Source organism: Electrophorus electricus, chromosome 9, assembly GCF_013358815.1.
Source record: "Electrophorus electricus isolate fEleEle1 chromosome 9, fEleEle1.pri, whole genome shotgun sequence".
Classification (NCBI taxonomy): domain Eukaryota; kingdom Metazoa; phylum Chordata; class Actinopteri; order Gymnotiformes; family Gymnotidae; genus Electrophorus; species Electrophorus electricus.
In genome coordinates this window covers 11,301,043-11,316,844 of record NC_049543.1, presented here as the reverse complement: position 1 = coordinate 11,316,844, position 15,802 = coordinate 11,301,043, and the positions used below count along the sequence as shown (strand labels likewise).

Sequence of the window (15,802 nt, the reverse complement as noted above, 5' to 3'; positions counted from 1 at the left end):
CCTTTACATCTGAACCACCAATTCAGCACTCAGAAAAGAAATCTTTTAATCATACTTTCTCTGAGTCTGATCAATACACAATAACCACCTCCAGCATTGACCTAGCATTGCTAAAAACACATGTACCCATAGAACATCCACTATCTGGTCAGATAGTTACCTCAGAGCAATCTTCCCCAGGAAATATTACATCTGGACCTGATATTCATACACTCAAACACATGGCTCACACACCAGAGTCTAAAATGGAAGAGTCTGGAAACATCGAAGGATCCACTGAACCTGCAGTTGATCCAAACACCAAGATACATGATCCTGTGTGTAAAACAAGTGATATGAAAGTGCATGAAAAGGCTTGTTTAGACATGCAACAGTCCCCTTTGTCAGGATCTACTGAAACTTCAGACATCCTACAATCATCTTCTGTTGATTATGAACATGCTCCTGATGGACTGCTTTCTGGCAGTGGTCAGATAATTAGGGAAGATGGAATTACCTCTTTGCCTGTCCAGATGTTGGAAAAAGATGCACCAGAGGACTGGACAATGTTAAAACCACCAGCTCAGTTGGATCAGGGGATTTCAGAGGCAACTCCAGATCTAATCAGGACCACCTTAGAATCAGATCTTGTTTTTGTTGATCCACAATCAGAACAAGTCTCCACTGACCCAGTGCAGTTGAGAGACTCAGACTCAAAGGTTTCCACCCAATGTCACATGATGGTGAAGCAAGAATGTATAAGCTCTTCATTCACGGAAAATGTTACATCACAGATCTCATCCCATCATTATGAAGGTGCCATGGAAAAACAAGATGCATCAGATGAATTGAATGAAGTCTTGCAAACACCTGTAACAGAGAAAGAAATGATAATTTCAGAAGAATCAGATGTTTCTATTTCAAAATGTATCCCTAGGCAACCTCTAGTGTTTGAAGCTGATTACCGGAAAAAACCAAATGTGTTCCCTGTAAAATCTGGAAAACAAACACAACAACAGTCAGAAGAAGTATGTGATAACCTGGAACCTGGGGTTTTCTCTGCAGAAGAACAAAGTCTCCTTCAATCACAAGAAATCCATGGAACCAACATAGACTTTACTGATTACAACCAAAAGGAGCCAAAGGTTCAGATGGATACTGTTCCAGCCTCCTGGGTTCTGAAAGAGACAACTGCCCAGAGAGACATTTCACAGTTTTTTGTCTCAGACGCTTCTCCACAAACACCAGAAGCAACAAGAGCTACTCAGCACTTTGAATTTGAGGAAATACTGTCAGAACCAGAACCAGTCAGTGCTGTGCAGATATTTCCCAGGGACTCAATGCCATCTTCAGCTCTCACCAAAGATGCTGAGACTTCAAGGTCCAAAGACTCAAAGCGATCACACTCACTGTCCTTTACATCTGAACCACCAATTCAGCACTCAGAAAAGAAATATTTTAATCATACTTTCTCTGAGTCTGATCAATACACAGTAACCACCTCCAGCATTGACCTAGCATTGCTAAGAACACATGTACCCATAGAACATCCACTGTCTGGTCAGATAGTTATCTCAGAGCAATCTTCCCCAGGAAATATTACATCTGGACCTGATATTCATAGACTCAAACACATGGCTCACACACCAGAGTCTAAAATGGAAGAGTCTGGAAACATCGAAGGATCCACTGAACCTGCAGTTGATCCAAACACCAAGATACATGATCCTGTGTGTAAAACAAGTGATATGAAAGTGCATGAAAGGCTTGTTTAGACAGCAACAGTCCCCCTTTGTCAGGATCTACTGAAACTTCAGACATCCTACAATCATCTTCTGTTGATTATGAACATGCTCCTGATGGACTGCTTTCTGGCAGTGGTCAGATAATTAGGGAAGATGGAATTACCTCTTTGCCTGTCCAGATGTTGGAAAAAGATGCACCAGAGGACTGGACAATGTTAAAACCACCAGCTCAGTTGGATCAGGGGATTTCAGAGGCAACTCCAGATCTAATCAGGACCACCTTAGAATCAGATCTTGTTTTTGTTGATCCACAATCAGATCAAGTCTCCACTGACCCAGTGCAGTTGAGAGACTCAGACTCAAAGGTTTCCACCCAAGGTCACATGATGGTGAAGCAAGAATGTATAAGCTCTTCATTCACGGAAAATGTTACATCACAGATCTCATCCCATCATTATGAAGGTGCCATGCAAAAACAAGATGCATCAGAAGAATTGAATGAAGTCTTTCAAACACCTGTAACAGAGAAAGAAATGATAATTTCAGAAGAATCAGATGTTTCTATTTCAAAATGTATCCCTAGGCAACCTCTAGTGTTTGAAGCTGGATTACCGGAAAAACCAAATGTGTTCCCTGTAAAATCTGGAAAACAAACACAACAACAGTCAGAAGAAGTATGTGATAACTTGGAACCTGGGGTTTTCTCTGCAGAAGAACAAAGTCTCCTTCTATCACAAGAAATCCATGGACCCTACATAGACTTTACTGATTACAGCCAAAAGGAGCCAAAGGTTCAGATGGATACTGTTCCAGCCTCCTGGGTTCTGAAAGAGACAACTGCCCAGAGAGACATTTCACAGTTTTCTGTCTGTGATACTTCTCCACAAACACCAGAAACAACAATAGCTACTCAGCACTTTGAATTTGAGGAAATACTGTCAGAACCAGAACCAGTCAGTGCTGTGCAGACATTTCCCAGAGACTCAATGCCATCTTCACCTCTCAACAAAGATGCTGAGACCTCAAGGTCCAAAGACTCAAAGCGATCACACTCACTGTCTTTTACATCTGAACCACCAATTCAGCACTCAGAAAAGAGATCTTTTAAACACAGTTTCTCTGAGTCTGATCAATACACAATAACCACCTCCAGCATTGAGTTAGCATTGCTGAGAAAACATGCACCCATAAAATGTCCACTGTCTGGTCAGATTGTTATCTCAACGCAATCTGACCCAGGAAATATTACATCTGTACATGACAATCATACACTCAAGAATATGGCTTACACACCAGAGTCTAAAATTGAAGAGTCTGAAATCATGGAAGGATCCAGTGAACCTGCAATTGATCCAAACTCCAAGCTGCATGATCCTGTGTGTAAAAAAAGTGATATGAAAGTGCATGAAAAGTCTTGTTTAGACATGCAACAGTCCCCTCTGTCAGGATCTACTGAAACTTCAGACATCCTACAATCATCTTCTGTTGATTATGAACAAGCTCCTGATGGACTGCTTTCTGAGAGTGGTCAGATAATTAGGGAAGATGGTATTACCTCTTTGCCTATCCAGACGTTGGAAAAAGATGCACCAGAGGACTGGACAATGTTAAAACCACCAGCTCAGTTGGTTCAGGGGATTTCAGAGGCAACTCCAGATCTAATCAGGACCACCTTAGAATCAGATCTTGTTTTTGTTGATCCACAATCAGATCAAGTCTCCGCTGACTCAGTGCAGTTGAGAGACTCAGACTCAAAGGTTTCCACTCAATGTCACATGATGGTGAAGCAAGAATGTATAAGCTCTTCATTCACGGAAAATGTTACATCACAGATCTCATCCCATCATTATGAAGGTGCCATGGAAAACCAAGATGCATCAGAAGAATTGAATGAAGTCTTGCAAACACCTGTAACAGAGAAAGAAATGCTTATTTCAGAAGAATCAGATGTTTCTACTTCAAAATTTATCCCTAGGCAACCTCTAGTGCTTGAAGCTGGATTACCGGAAAAACCAAATGTGTTCCCTGTAAAATCTGGAAAACAAACACAACAACAGTCAGAAGAAGTATGTGATAACCTGGAACCTGGGGTTTTCTCTGCAGAAGAACAAAGTCTCCTTCAATCACAAGAAATCCATGGAACATACATAGACTTTACTAATTACAGCCAAAAGCAGCCAAAGGTTCAGATGGATACTGTTCCAAACACTTGGGTTCTGAAAGAGACAACTGTCCAGAGAGACATTTCACAGTTTTCTGTCTGTGATACTTCTCCACAAACACCAGAAACAACAATAGCTACTCAGCACTTTGAATTTGAGGAAATACTGTCAGAACCAGAACCAGTCAGTGCTGTGCAGACATTTCCCAGAGACTCAATGCCATCTTCACCTCTCACCAAAAATGCTGAGAAATCAAGGTCCAAAGACTCAAAGCGATCACACTCACTGTCCTTTACATCTGAACCACCAAGTCAGCACTCAGAAAAGAGATCTTTTAATCATACTTTCTCTGAGTCTGATCAATACACAGTAACCACCTCCAGCATTGACCTAGCATTGCTAAGAACACATGTACCCATAGAACATCCACTGTCTGGTCAGATAGTTACCTCAGAGCAATCTTCCCCAGGAAATATTACATCTGGACCTGATATTCATACACTCAAACACATGGCTCACACACCAGAGTCTAAAATGGAAGAGTCTGGAAACATCGAAGGATCCACTGAACCTGCAGTTGATCCAAACACCAAGATACATGATCCTGTGTGTAAAAAAAGTGATATGAAAGTGCATGAAAAGTCTTGTTTAGACATGCAACAGTCCCCTCTGTCAGGATCTACTGAAACTTCAGACATCCTACAATCATCTTCTGTTGGTTATGAACAAGCTCCTGATGGACTGCTTTCTGAGAGTGGTCAGATAATTAGGGAAGATGGAATTACCTCCTTGCCTGTCCAGATGTTGGAAAAAGATGTACCAGAGGACTGGACAATGTTAAACCCACCAGCTCAGTTGGGTCAGGGGATTTCAGAGGCAACTCCAAATCTAATCAGGACCACCTTAGAATCAGATCTTGCTTTTGTTGATCCACAATCAGATGCATTATTTACTGACCCCGCGCAACTGAGAGACTCTGACACAAACGCTTCCACTCAGTTTCTCATGCTGGTAAAGCAAGAATGTACAAGCGCATCAGTTAGGGAAGATTTCACATTGCAAAAATCATTGTTTCACCATGAAGTTACCTTGGAAACAGAAGAACAATCAGAAGACTTGCATGAATTCTCTCAAACATCTGGAACAAAGAAAGAAATAGTTATTTCAGAGGAATCAGATATTTCTTCATTGAAATTTATCCCTAGGCAACCTCAAGAGCAAGAGTCTGAATCACCTGACAAAGCAAATGTGTTCTGTGTAAAATCTGGAAAACAAACATTACAACAGTCAGAGGAAGTATGGATAAGACGTCAATCGGGGTTTTCTCTGCAGAAGAACAAAGCCTCCTTCAAACACAAGAAATCCATGGACCCCACAAATACCTTATTGATTACATCCAAAAGCAGCCTGAGGTTCAGATGGATACTGTTCTTGACTCCTGGGTTCTGAAAGAGACAACTGTCCAGAGAGACATTTCACAGTTTTCTGTCTGTGATACTTCTCCACAAACACCAGAAACAACAATAGCTACTCAGCACTTTGAATTTGAGGAAATACTGTCAGAACCAGAACCAGTCAGTGCTGTGCAGACATTTCCCAGGGACTCAATGCCATCTTCACCTCTCACCAAAAATGCTGAGAAATCAAGGTCCAAAGACTCAAAGCGATCACACTCACTGTCCTTTACATCTGAACCACCAAGTCAGCACTCAGAAAAGAGATCTTTTAATCATACTTTCTCTGAGTCTGATCAATACACAGTAACCACCTCCAGCATTGACCTAGCATTGCTAAGAACACATGTACCCATAGAACATCCACTGTCTGGTCAGATAGTTATCTCAGAGCAATCTTCCCCAGGAAATATTACATCTGGACCTGATATTCATACACTCAAACACATGGCTCACACACCAGAGTCTAAAATGGAAGAGTCTGGAAACATCGAAGGATCCACTGAACCTGCAGTTGATCCCAACACCAAGATACATGATCCTGTGTGTAAAAAAAGTGATATGAAAGTGCATGAAAAGTCTTGTTTAGACATGCAACAGTCCCCTCTGTCAGGATCTACTGAAACGTCAGACATCCTACAATCATCTTCTGTTGGTTATGAACAAGCTCCTGATGGACTGCTTTCTGAGAGTGGTCAGATAATTAGGGAAGATGGTATTACCTCCTTGCCTGTCCAGATGTTGGAAAAAGATGTACCAGAGGACTGGACAATGTTAAACCCACCAGCTCAGTTGGGTCAGGGGATTTCAGAGGCAACTCCAAATCTAATCAGGACCACCTTAGAATCAGATCTTGCTTTTGTTGATCCACAATCAGATGCATTATTTACTTACCCCGCGCAACTGAGAGACTCTGACACAAAAGCTTCCACTCAGTTTCTCATGCTGGTAAAGCAAGAATGTACAAGCGCATCAGTTAGGGAAGATTTCACATTGCAAAAATCATCGTTTCACCATGAAGTTACCTTGGAAACAGAAGAACAATCAGAAGACTTGCATGAATTCTCTCAAACATCTGGAACAAAGAAAGAAATAGTTATTTCAGAGGAATCAGATATTTCTTCATTGAAATTTATCCCTAGGCAACCTCAAGAGCAAGAGTCTGAATCGCCTGACAAAGCAAATGTGTTCTGTGTAAAATCTGGAAAACAAACATTACAACAGTCAGAGGAAGTATGTGATAACCTGGAACCTGGGGTTTTCTCTGCAGAAGAACAAAGCCTCCTTCAAACACAAGAAATCCATGGACCCCACAAATACCTTATTGATTACATCCAAAAGCAGCCTGAGGTTCAGATGGATACTGTTCTTGACTCCTGGGTTCTGAAAGAGACAACTGTCCAGAGAGACATTTCACAGTTTTCTGTCTGTGATACTTCTCCACAAACACCAGAAACAACAATAGCTACTCAGCACTTTGAATTTGAGGAAATACTGTCAGAACCAGAACCAGTCAGTGCTGTGCAGACATTTCCCAGGGACTCAATGCCATCTTCACCTCTCACCAAAAATGCTGAGAAATCAAGGTCCAAAGACTCAAAGCGATCACACTCACTGTCCTTTACATCTGAACCACCAAGTCAGCACTCAGAAAGAGATCTTTTAATCATACTTTCTCTGAGTCTGATCAATACACAGTAACCACCTCCAGCATTGACCTAGCATTGCTAAGAACACATGTACCCATAGAACATCCACTGTCTGGTCAGATAGTTATCTCAGAGCAATCTTCCCCAGGAAATATTACATCTGGACCTGATATTCATACACTCAAACACATGGCTCACACACCAGAGTCTAAAATGGAAGAGTCTGGAAACATCGAAGGATCCACTGAACCTGCAGTTGATCCCAACACCAAGATACATGATCCTGTGTGTAAAAAAAGTGATATGAAAGTGCATGAAAAGTCTTGTTTAGACATGCAACAGTCCCCTCTGTCAGGATCTACTGAAACGTCAGACATCCTACAATCATCTTCTGTTGGTTATGAACAAGCTCCTGATGGACTGCTTTCTGAGAGTGGTCAGATAATTAGGGAAGATGGTATTACCTCCTTGCCTGTCCAGATGTTGGAAAAAGATGTACCAGAGGACTGGACAATGTTAAACCCACCAGCTCAGTTGGGTCAGGGGATTTCAGAGGCAACTCCAAATCTAATCAGGACCACCTTAGAATCAGATCTTGCTTTTGTTGATCCACAATCAGATGCATTATTTACTGACCCCGCGCAACTGAGAGACTCTGACACAAAAGCTTCCACTCAGTTTCTCATGCTGGTAAAGCAAGAATGTACAAGCGCATCAGTTAGGGAAGATTTCACATTGCAAAAATCATCGTTTCACCATGAAGTTACCTTGGAAACAGAAGAACAATCAGAAGACTTGCATGAATTCTCTCAAACATCTGGAACAAAGAAAGAAATAGTTATTTCAGAGGAATCAGATATTTCTTCATTGAAATTTATCCCTAGGCAACCTCAAGAGCAAGAGTCTGAATCGCCTGACAAAGCAAATGTGTTCTGTGTAAAATCTGGAAAACAAACATTACAACAGTCAGAGGAAGTATGTGATAACCTGGAACCTGGGGTTTTCTCTGCAGAAGAACAAAGCCTCCTTCAAACACAAGAAATCCATGGACCCTACAAATACCTTATTGATTACATCCAAAAGCAGCCTGAGGTTCAGATGGATACTGTTCTTGACTCCTGGGTTCTGAAAGAGACAACTGTCCAGAGAGACATTTCACAGTTTTCTGTCTGTGATACTTCTCCACAAACACCAGAAACAACAATAGCTACTCAGCACTTTGAATTTGAGGAAATACTGTCAGAACCAGAACCAGTCAGTGCTGTGCAGACATTTCCCAGAGACTCAATGCCATCTTCACCTCTCAACAAAGATGCTGAGACCTCAAGGTCCAAAGACTCAAAGCGATCACACTCACTGTCTTTTACATCTGAACCACCAATTCAGCACTCAGAAAAGAAATCTTTTAATCATACTTTCTCTGAGTCTGATCAATACACAGTAACCACCTCCAGCATTGACCTAGCATTGCTAAGAACACATGTACCCATAGAACATCCACTGTCTGGTCAGATAGTTACCTCAGAGCAATCTTCCCCAGGAAATATTGCATCTGGACCTGATATTCATACACTCAAACACATGGCTCACACACCAGAGTCTAAAATGGAAGAGTCTGGAAACATCGAAGGATCCACTGAACCTGCAGTTGATCCAACACCAAGATACATGATCCTGTGTGTAAAACAAGTGATATGAAAGTGCATGAAAAGTCTTGTTTAGACATGCAAGAGTCCCCTCTGTCAGGATCTACTGAAACTTCAGAGATCCTACAATCATCTTCTGTTGATTATGAACATGCTCCTGATGGACTGCTTTCTGGCAGTGGTCAGATAATTAGGGAAGATGGAATTACCTCTTTGCCTGTCCAGATGTTGGAAAAAGATGCACCAGAGGACTGGACAATGTTAAAACCACCAGCTCAGTTGGATCAGGGGATTTCAGAGGCAACTCCAGATCTAATCAGGACCACCTTAGAATCAGATCTTGTTTTTGTTGATCCACAATCAGATCAAGTCTCCACTAACCCAGTGCAGTTGAGAGACTCAGACTCAAAGGTTTCCACTCAATGTCACATGATGGTGAAGCAAGAATGTGTAAGCTCTTCATTCACGGAAAATGTTACATCACAGATCTCATCCCATCATTATGAAGGTGCCATGGAAAAACAAGATGCATCAGATGAATTGAATGAAGTCTTGCAAACACCTGTAACAGAGAAAGAAATGATAATTTCAGAAGAATCAGATGTTTCTATTTCAAAATGTATCCCTAGGCAACCTCTAGTGTTTGAAGCTGGATTACCGGAAAAACCAAATGTGTTCCCTGTAAAATCTGGAAAACAAACACAACAACAGTCAGAAGAAGTATGTGATAACCTGGAACCTGGGGTTTTCTCTGCAGAAGAACAAAGCCTCCTTCAAACACAAGAAATCCATGGACCCTACAAATACCTTATTGATTACATCCAAAAGCAGCCTGAGGTTCAGATGGATACTGTTCTTGACTCCTGGGTTCTGAAAGAGACAACTGTCCAGAGAGACATTTCACAGTTTTCTGTCTGTGATACTTCTCCACAAACACCAGAAACAACAATAGCTACTCAGCACTTTGAATTTGAGGAAATACTGTCAGAACCAGAACCAGTCAGTGCTGTGCAGACATTTCCCAGAGACTCAATGCCATCTTCACCTCTCAACAAAGATGCTGAGACCTCAAGGTCCAAAGACTCAAAGCGATCACACTCACTGTCTTTTACATCTGAACCACCAATTCAGCACTCAGAAAAGAAATCTTTTAATCATACTTTCTCTGAGTCTGATCAATACACAGTAACCACCTCCAGCATTGACCTAGCATTGCTAAGAACACATGTACCCATAGAACATCCACTGTCTGGTCAGATAGTTACCTCAGAGCAATCTTCCCCAGGAAATATTGCATCTGGACCTGATATTCATACACTCAAACACATGGCTCACACACCAGAGTCTAAAATGGAAGAGTCTGGAAACATCGAAGGATCCACTGAACCTGCAGTTGATCCCAACACCAAGATACATGATCCTGTGTGTAAAACAAGTGATATGAAAGTGCATGAAAAGTCTTGTTTAGACATGCAAGAGTCCCCTCTGTCAGGATCTACTGAAACTTCAGAGATCCTACAATCATCTTCTGTTGATTATGAACATGCTCCTGATGGACTGCTTTCTGGCAGTGGTCAGATAATTAGGGAAGATGGAATTACCTCTTTGCCTGTCCAGATGTTGGAAAAAGATGCACCAGAGGACTGGACAATGTTAAAACCACCAGCTCAGTTGGATCAGGGGATTTCAGAGGCAACTCCAGATCTAATCAGGACCACCTTAGAATCAGATCTTGTTTTTGTTGATCCACAATCAGATCAAGTCTCCACTAACCCAGTGCAGTTGAGAGACTCAGACTCAAAGGTTTCCACTCAATGTCACATGATGGTGAAGCAAGAATGTGTAAGCTCTTCATTCACGGAAAATGTTACATCACAGATCTCATCCCATCATTATGAAGGTGCCATGGAAAAACAAGATGCATCAGATGAATTGAATGAAGTCTTGCAAACACCTGTAACAGAGAAAGAAATGATAATTTCAGAAGAATCAGATGTTTCTATTTCAAAATGTATCCCTAGGCAACCTCTAGTGTTTGAAGCTGGATTACCGGAAAAACCAAATGTGTTCCCTGTAAAATCTGGAAAACAAACACAACAACAGTCAGAAGAAGTATGTGATAACCTGGAACCTGGGGTTTTCTCTGCAGAAGAACAAAGTCTCCTTCAATCACAAGAAATCCATGGAACCTACATAGACTTTACTGATTACAGCCAAAAGCAGCCAAAGGTTCAGATGGATACTGTTCCAGCCTCCTGGGTTCTGAAAGAGACAACTGCCCAGAGAGACATTTCACAGTTTTCTGTCTGTGATACTTCTCCACAAACACCAGAAACAACAATAGCTACTCAGCACTTTGAATTTGAGGAAATACTGTCAGAACCAGAACCAGTCAGTGCTGTGCAGACATTTCCCAGAGACTCAATGCCATCTTCACCTCTCAACAAAGATGCTGAGACCTCAAGGTCCAAAGACTCAAAGCGATCACACTCACTGTCTTTTACATCTGAACCACCAAGTCAGCACTCAGAAAAGAGATCTTTTAATCATACTTTCTCTGAGTCTGATCAATACACAGTAACCACCTCCAGCATTGAGTTAGCATTGCTGAGAAAACATGCACCCATAAAATGTCCACTGTCTGGTCAGATTGTTATCTCAACGCAATCTGACCCAGGAAATATTACATCTGTACATGACAATCATACACTCAAGAATATGGCTCACACACCAGAGTCTAAAATTGAAGAGTCTGAAATCATGCAAGGATCCAGTGAACCTGTAGATGATCCCTGTACCAAGATACATGAAACATCTTCTGAACTCCACAGAGATATCAGAATACCTGAAGAGTCTGATCCTAACATTTTCTTTGAATGCCAACAGACAATGTCAGATTACTCTGAACTAGAGCAAGAAGCTACAGTTGAAATCTACAGTGCTGAAACTAGCAGCTCTTGTGTTCCTGACCTAAAGCTACAGCCCAGAACCCAATGTCCTTCCTCATCAGGCAGCATGAAACGCGATCTCCACCAGTCTTTCCCATCCTCAGGAAGTGAGGATTACGAGGAGGCACCAGTCATCCATGATCCCTCAGATGAATCTCAGATTGATTTGGAACACTTGAGAAAGAAAAGTTCACCATCTTTCACATATACTCTCCTGGTGGTTCCTCCTCAAGGAGGGGCTACCCTTGATGATGATGGTATTGATGGTGATCAGTGGAGGGTAAGAGTTCTGAGCATGACCCTTCCCTTCTGTTTACCCTGTGATGCTTAACTTTTGTTCCTTCTGCAGATAGAATGAATGTCATCGCTACATGGCAAGGGGATGATGTAATCATTTTTGTGATGTAATTAACCAGTAGCGGATTTCATTTGGAGAATTATTGATAAATCTAAAGTGTACTTAACCAGTTTTGGGCTTAAGAAATTGTTGTATAAGAAACACTTTACCAGTGACCTCACAGCCTTGCCTACTGGCTTAAGTGATTAATACACTTAATAATTTTGTGCTGTCATGTTTTCTAGCCTTGTTTTTCCAAACAAACCTTAAAGAAACATCAGTTTATTGCTCATGCCCTGAGTTTTTGCATATTGATTATTTTATTTTTTGCATGAATGTTCCATATATCTGGTGCTTGTCATTAGATAAATTGAGGTTCTTTTTCCTTCTGTTCATCAGTCATGGCTGATTCGGCATTTCTAAGTAGCCAAGTGTGTTTATAAAATTGAATTCCTTCTGAACTACTGACATACAAGCACCAGGTTGGTATGAATGAGAGTTATTATTCAGGTACTACATTTGGGGTGCCTGCCTAAACAGCTCTGTGTGGTTTGAGGATGTCTAAACACTGCTTGGTAATTCGAGATATCTATTTGCATATTGGCTGGGTAACATTACATTACATTTTATTACAGTATTTTGACTGAATTTACCTTCTCTTTTTTCCCTGTTTGTTGATGAAATGCTGATGACATTTTCTTTAACCTACTGACTGCTTTCTGACATTTATTTTTGGCAGCAGACTCTAATTTCTGTGTTTTGAATACAAGCTCATTTACTTTTTAAGCGCTTCTAGAAGTATGCCTTTTGACTGATCTGTGATCAGTTTTATGTGATTGGTAATGGACACCAGATTTTGATCACTCAGAAAAGGCACCTTCTTCATTGTGTGTGCTCTTTCTTTATTTGATCCTTAAACATAGACTCCCTTATTTCAGTTCCACAGTTCTCCAAATGAACAGCAGGTGTTTAGCATATTCAAATTATTCATTCCTGATCTGTGGATTTGTAAACAGGTTTCTGAAGTCCCAGATACTCCACAGCCTGGGACTGAGGACCAGTACAAAGATGAGCAGGGAGGCCTGGTGATTAGAAAGGTACCATCTCTAGAATAAACTCTGTCTCTATGAATAAATGAATGAAGCTACCAGCTCTAGAATAAACTCTGTCTCTATGAATGAATGAATGAATGAATGAATGAATGAATGAATGAAGCTACCAGCTCTAGAATAAACTCTGACTCTATGAATGAAGCTACCAGCTCTAGAATAAACTCTGACTCTATGAATGAAGCTACCAGCTCTAGAATAAACTCTGTCTCTATGAATAAATGAATGAATGAATGAAGTTACACCTATATAGCACCTTTCTCAGAACCCAAGGATGCTTTACAATCAACACACACCTTTTACAGTCAGTCAACACAGCGGGTTACTCTGAATAGGGTTATGGTTCAATGCATCACTAATATTAACAGAAAGGCAGCACAGGATCAATACTACAAAATACTACACACCTAGGCGTAAATTTGGGGGTTGGTCAGCGGTGATAAGTGCCCTTCCAGACTTCAACCAAAGTATCCAATTTTACTGGAAACCAGAATCCATCCAACGTCCACCTGGGTCATAAGAGCAGACTGGCATGTGTTATGCTCAAGAAAGAGGTACTCCAAAAAAGCCCAAACAGACAAAATCAAAACTAAACAAATAAGTCAAAACCACACAGCTATTCCAGTTCCTGATTACCTAACTTCAGAGTTCCAAACTTCAGAGACTTGCCAGGTTCAAAGTAGCTTTACATGCAACGCTTAGGCCTTGACGCTCAAAGCCAAGTGCATGAACACATAACACCAGCAGAGAATAAATGACTGCTTGAATCTACACCTAAAAATAATCTAACTAAAAATTTAAATCAAACTAAAATTAATATTGCCCTGTTAGAAGCACTGAGGCCAGTCAAAATCTAGCACAGACACTCATTTCACTGGATAGTCTCTGGCCATTAAGGGGAGGAGTTCACATTTCTCAGGAACTTAGGATGCAGGCTTCAGCAGACTTTAGAATTACATAATCATGGATGTGAAAAGATACATGTAAGTAGAATGTTTCTGTTCACATCTTCATTTGAATTTGATTAGCATATATTACATATGGAATTATAGATGTGTTTTATTATAACTAAAATTTTATTATAACTTCTGTTTATAGATAACACTTGCTATGACAGTGTAATTTATTCTGTAATCTGGATTAAGACACAACTCTAAATCTAAGAAAGTTGGGATGGTATCTACATTTACATTTATGGCATTTAGCTGACGTTTTTATTCAAAGCAACTTACAATTATGACTGAGTACAACTTGAGCAATTGAGGGTTAAGGGTCCTGCTCAGAGGCCCAACAGTGGCAACTTGGCAGTGGTGGGGTTTGAACCAGCAGCCTTCTGATTACAAGTCAAGTGCCTTAACCACTAAGAATGTAAGTTTAAACAAGAAAATAATTTCTAAATGTACTTTGACTTGTGTTTCAAGATGTGTCTTGTCAGCTTGGTTTTATTTGTAAATATACATGTGGTCCTGCCATTCAGCCCTACAGGACTGTTTAGGGCTGGTAAGGAGAAATGAATTAGATTATGTTATTTAAAACAGGTGATATCAACAGGTGACTGTAATCGTGATTTAGTACCAAAGCAGCGCCCAGGAAAGACCCAGTTCTTACGAAGAAAACAAGGGCCGAGGATCACAACTTTACAAACAAACATGACAGAAAATGTTTGAGATATTTAAAAACAAAGGGACCTGGGACCCAGTTTCTATGCTACAGCACTTTACAGTGTATGATTTACACTGTGTTAGGAGAACACGTTTACACTCTTTTGTGAGTGTAATGTTTACACTATGTTAGTAGAACACGTTTATGCTGTTTGAGTTGGCTATGGCACCAAACATGAAGTATATTATGAATGAAAAAAATAATAATATTGTTTTATTATTTCTCACAATCAAGTACACTTTACACAATTCATATATGTCACATACAACATAGGACAGTCAAGTACTCAAAATCCATGCAGGAGCAATCAAAACCATAATAAAATAAGTAATAATAATAAAAAAAATCAGAAATCTAATTAAAATGTAAGTATCAGCAGAGTAAAATATAGTTTCTACAAAATCAGTTTAAAGGAAATCAGTTTAACAGATTAAAATCAGTTATTTAGAATGGGCTCAGAATTTTAGTTTAATATCCAGAAAGTGGAAACCCTGTCCAGGATTTTGTTCTAACTCTCACCCAGCTGTGTAACTTTCCCTTACAGGAGCAGATAGGATTCATTAGTAAATCCGACTGGTGAGACAAAATCGCAGCAGAACTTGCCCACTGGGGCTGTCTTCTTGGAGGAGGTGTTTGTGAAGTGAAGGAATATGGACTCTGAGCTGCTCTGTGTTCCTGGCATAGGGGGTCCAGAGGGCAAGCCGCCGGTGCCAGTCTGACGATGGCATGGAAACAGAAGAAGTCAGAGTGCATGGATTTTCTGGCCAGCCAACCACAGTTGATGAAGGAGGTTCTCACTCTAAAGTAGAGAAGAGGACTGTAGTAAGGAGTGAAGGAAACCACACCCACACCGAGGTGTGTATGTGTGTGTGTGTATGGGGTAAAGTAAATGCTGTGGTTTTGGTATCTATGTATTAAGTTTTTTTTACTTTGCTTGGGTTTGTTCTCTTCTGTCAATGTTGCCCGGGTGATGTTTAATTCTGCAGGTAACATTCTATGAGCCCGCCTCTGGGAAGGTCAGTCTGACAGTGCAGGGTCCAGAGGTCAGTCTGAAGGTGCAGGGTCAAGAGGTCAGTGAGATAGTCAGTGAGCAGTAGTGAGATAACCAGTG

General features: G+C 40.7%; 1 protein-coding gene across 1 annotated transcript in view; it reads left to right on the top strand.

Moving 5' to 3' along the window:
• Positions 1-15,788, top strand: part of ank2a (ankyrin 2a, neuronal) — an 82,557-nt gene extending 66,769 nt beyond the window's left edge. The window contains exons 46-48 of the mRNA XM_035530027.1: positions 12,937-13,017; positions 15,376-15,546; positions 15,678-15,788. Coding sequence (XP_035385920.1) covers positions 12,937-13,017; positions 15,376-15,546; positions 15,678-15,788 — 363 coding nt within the window. The remainder of the gene's footprint in view (positions 1-12,936; positions 13,018-15,375; positions 15,547-15,677) is intronic.
• The last annotated feature ends 14 nt before the right edge of the window (positions 15,789-15,802 follow it).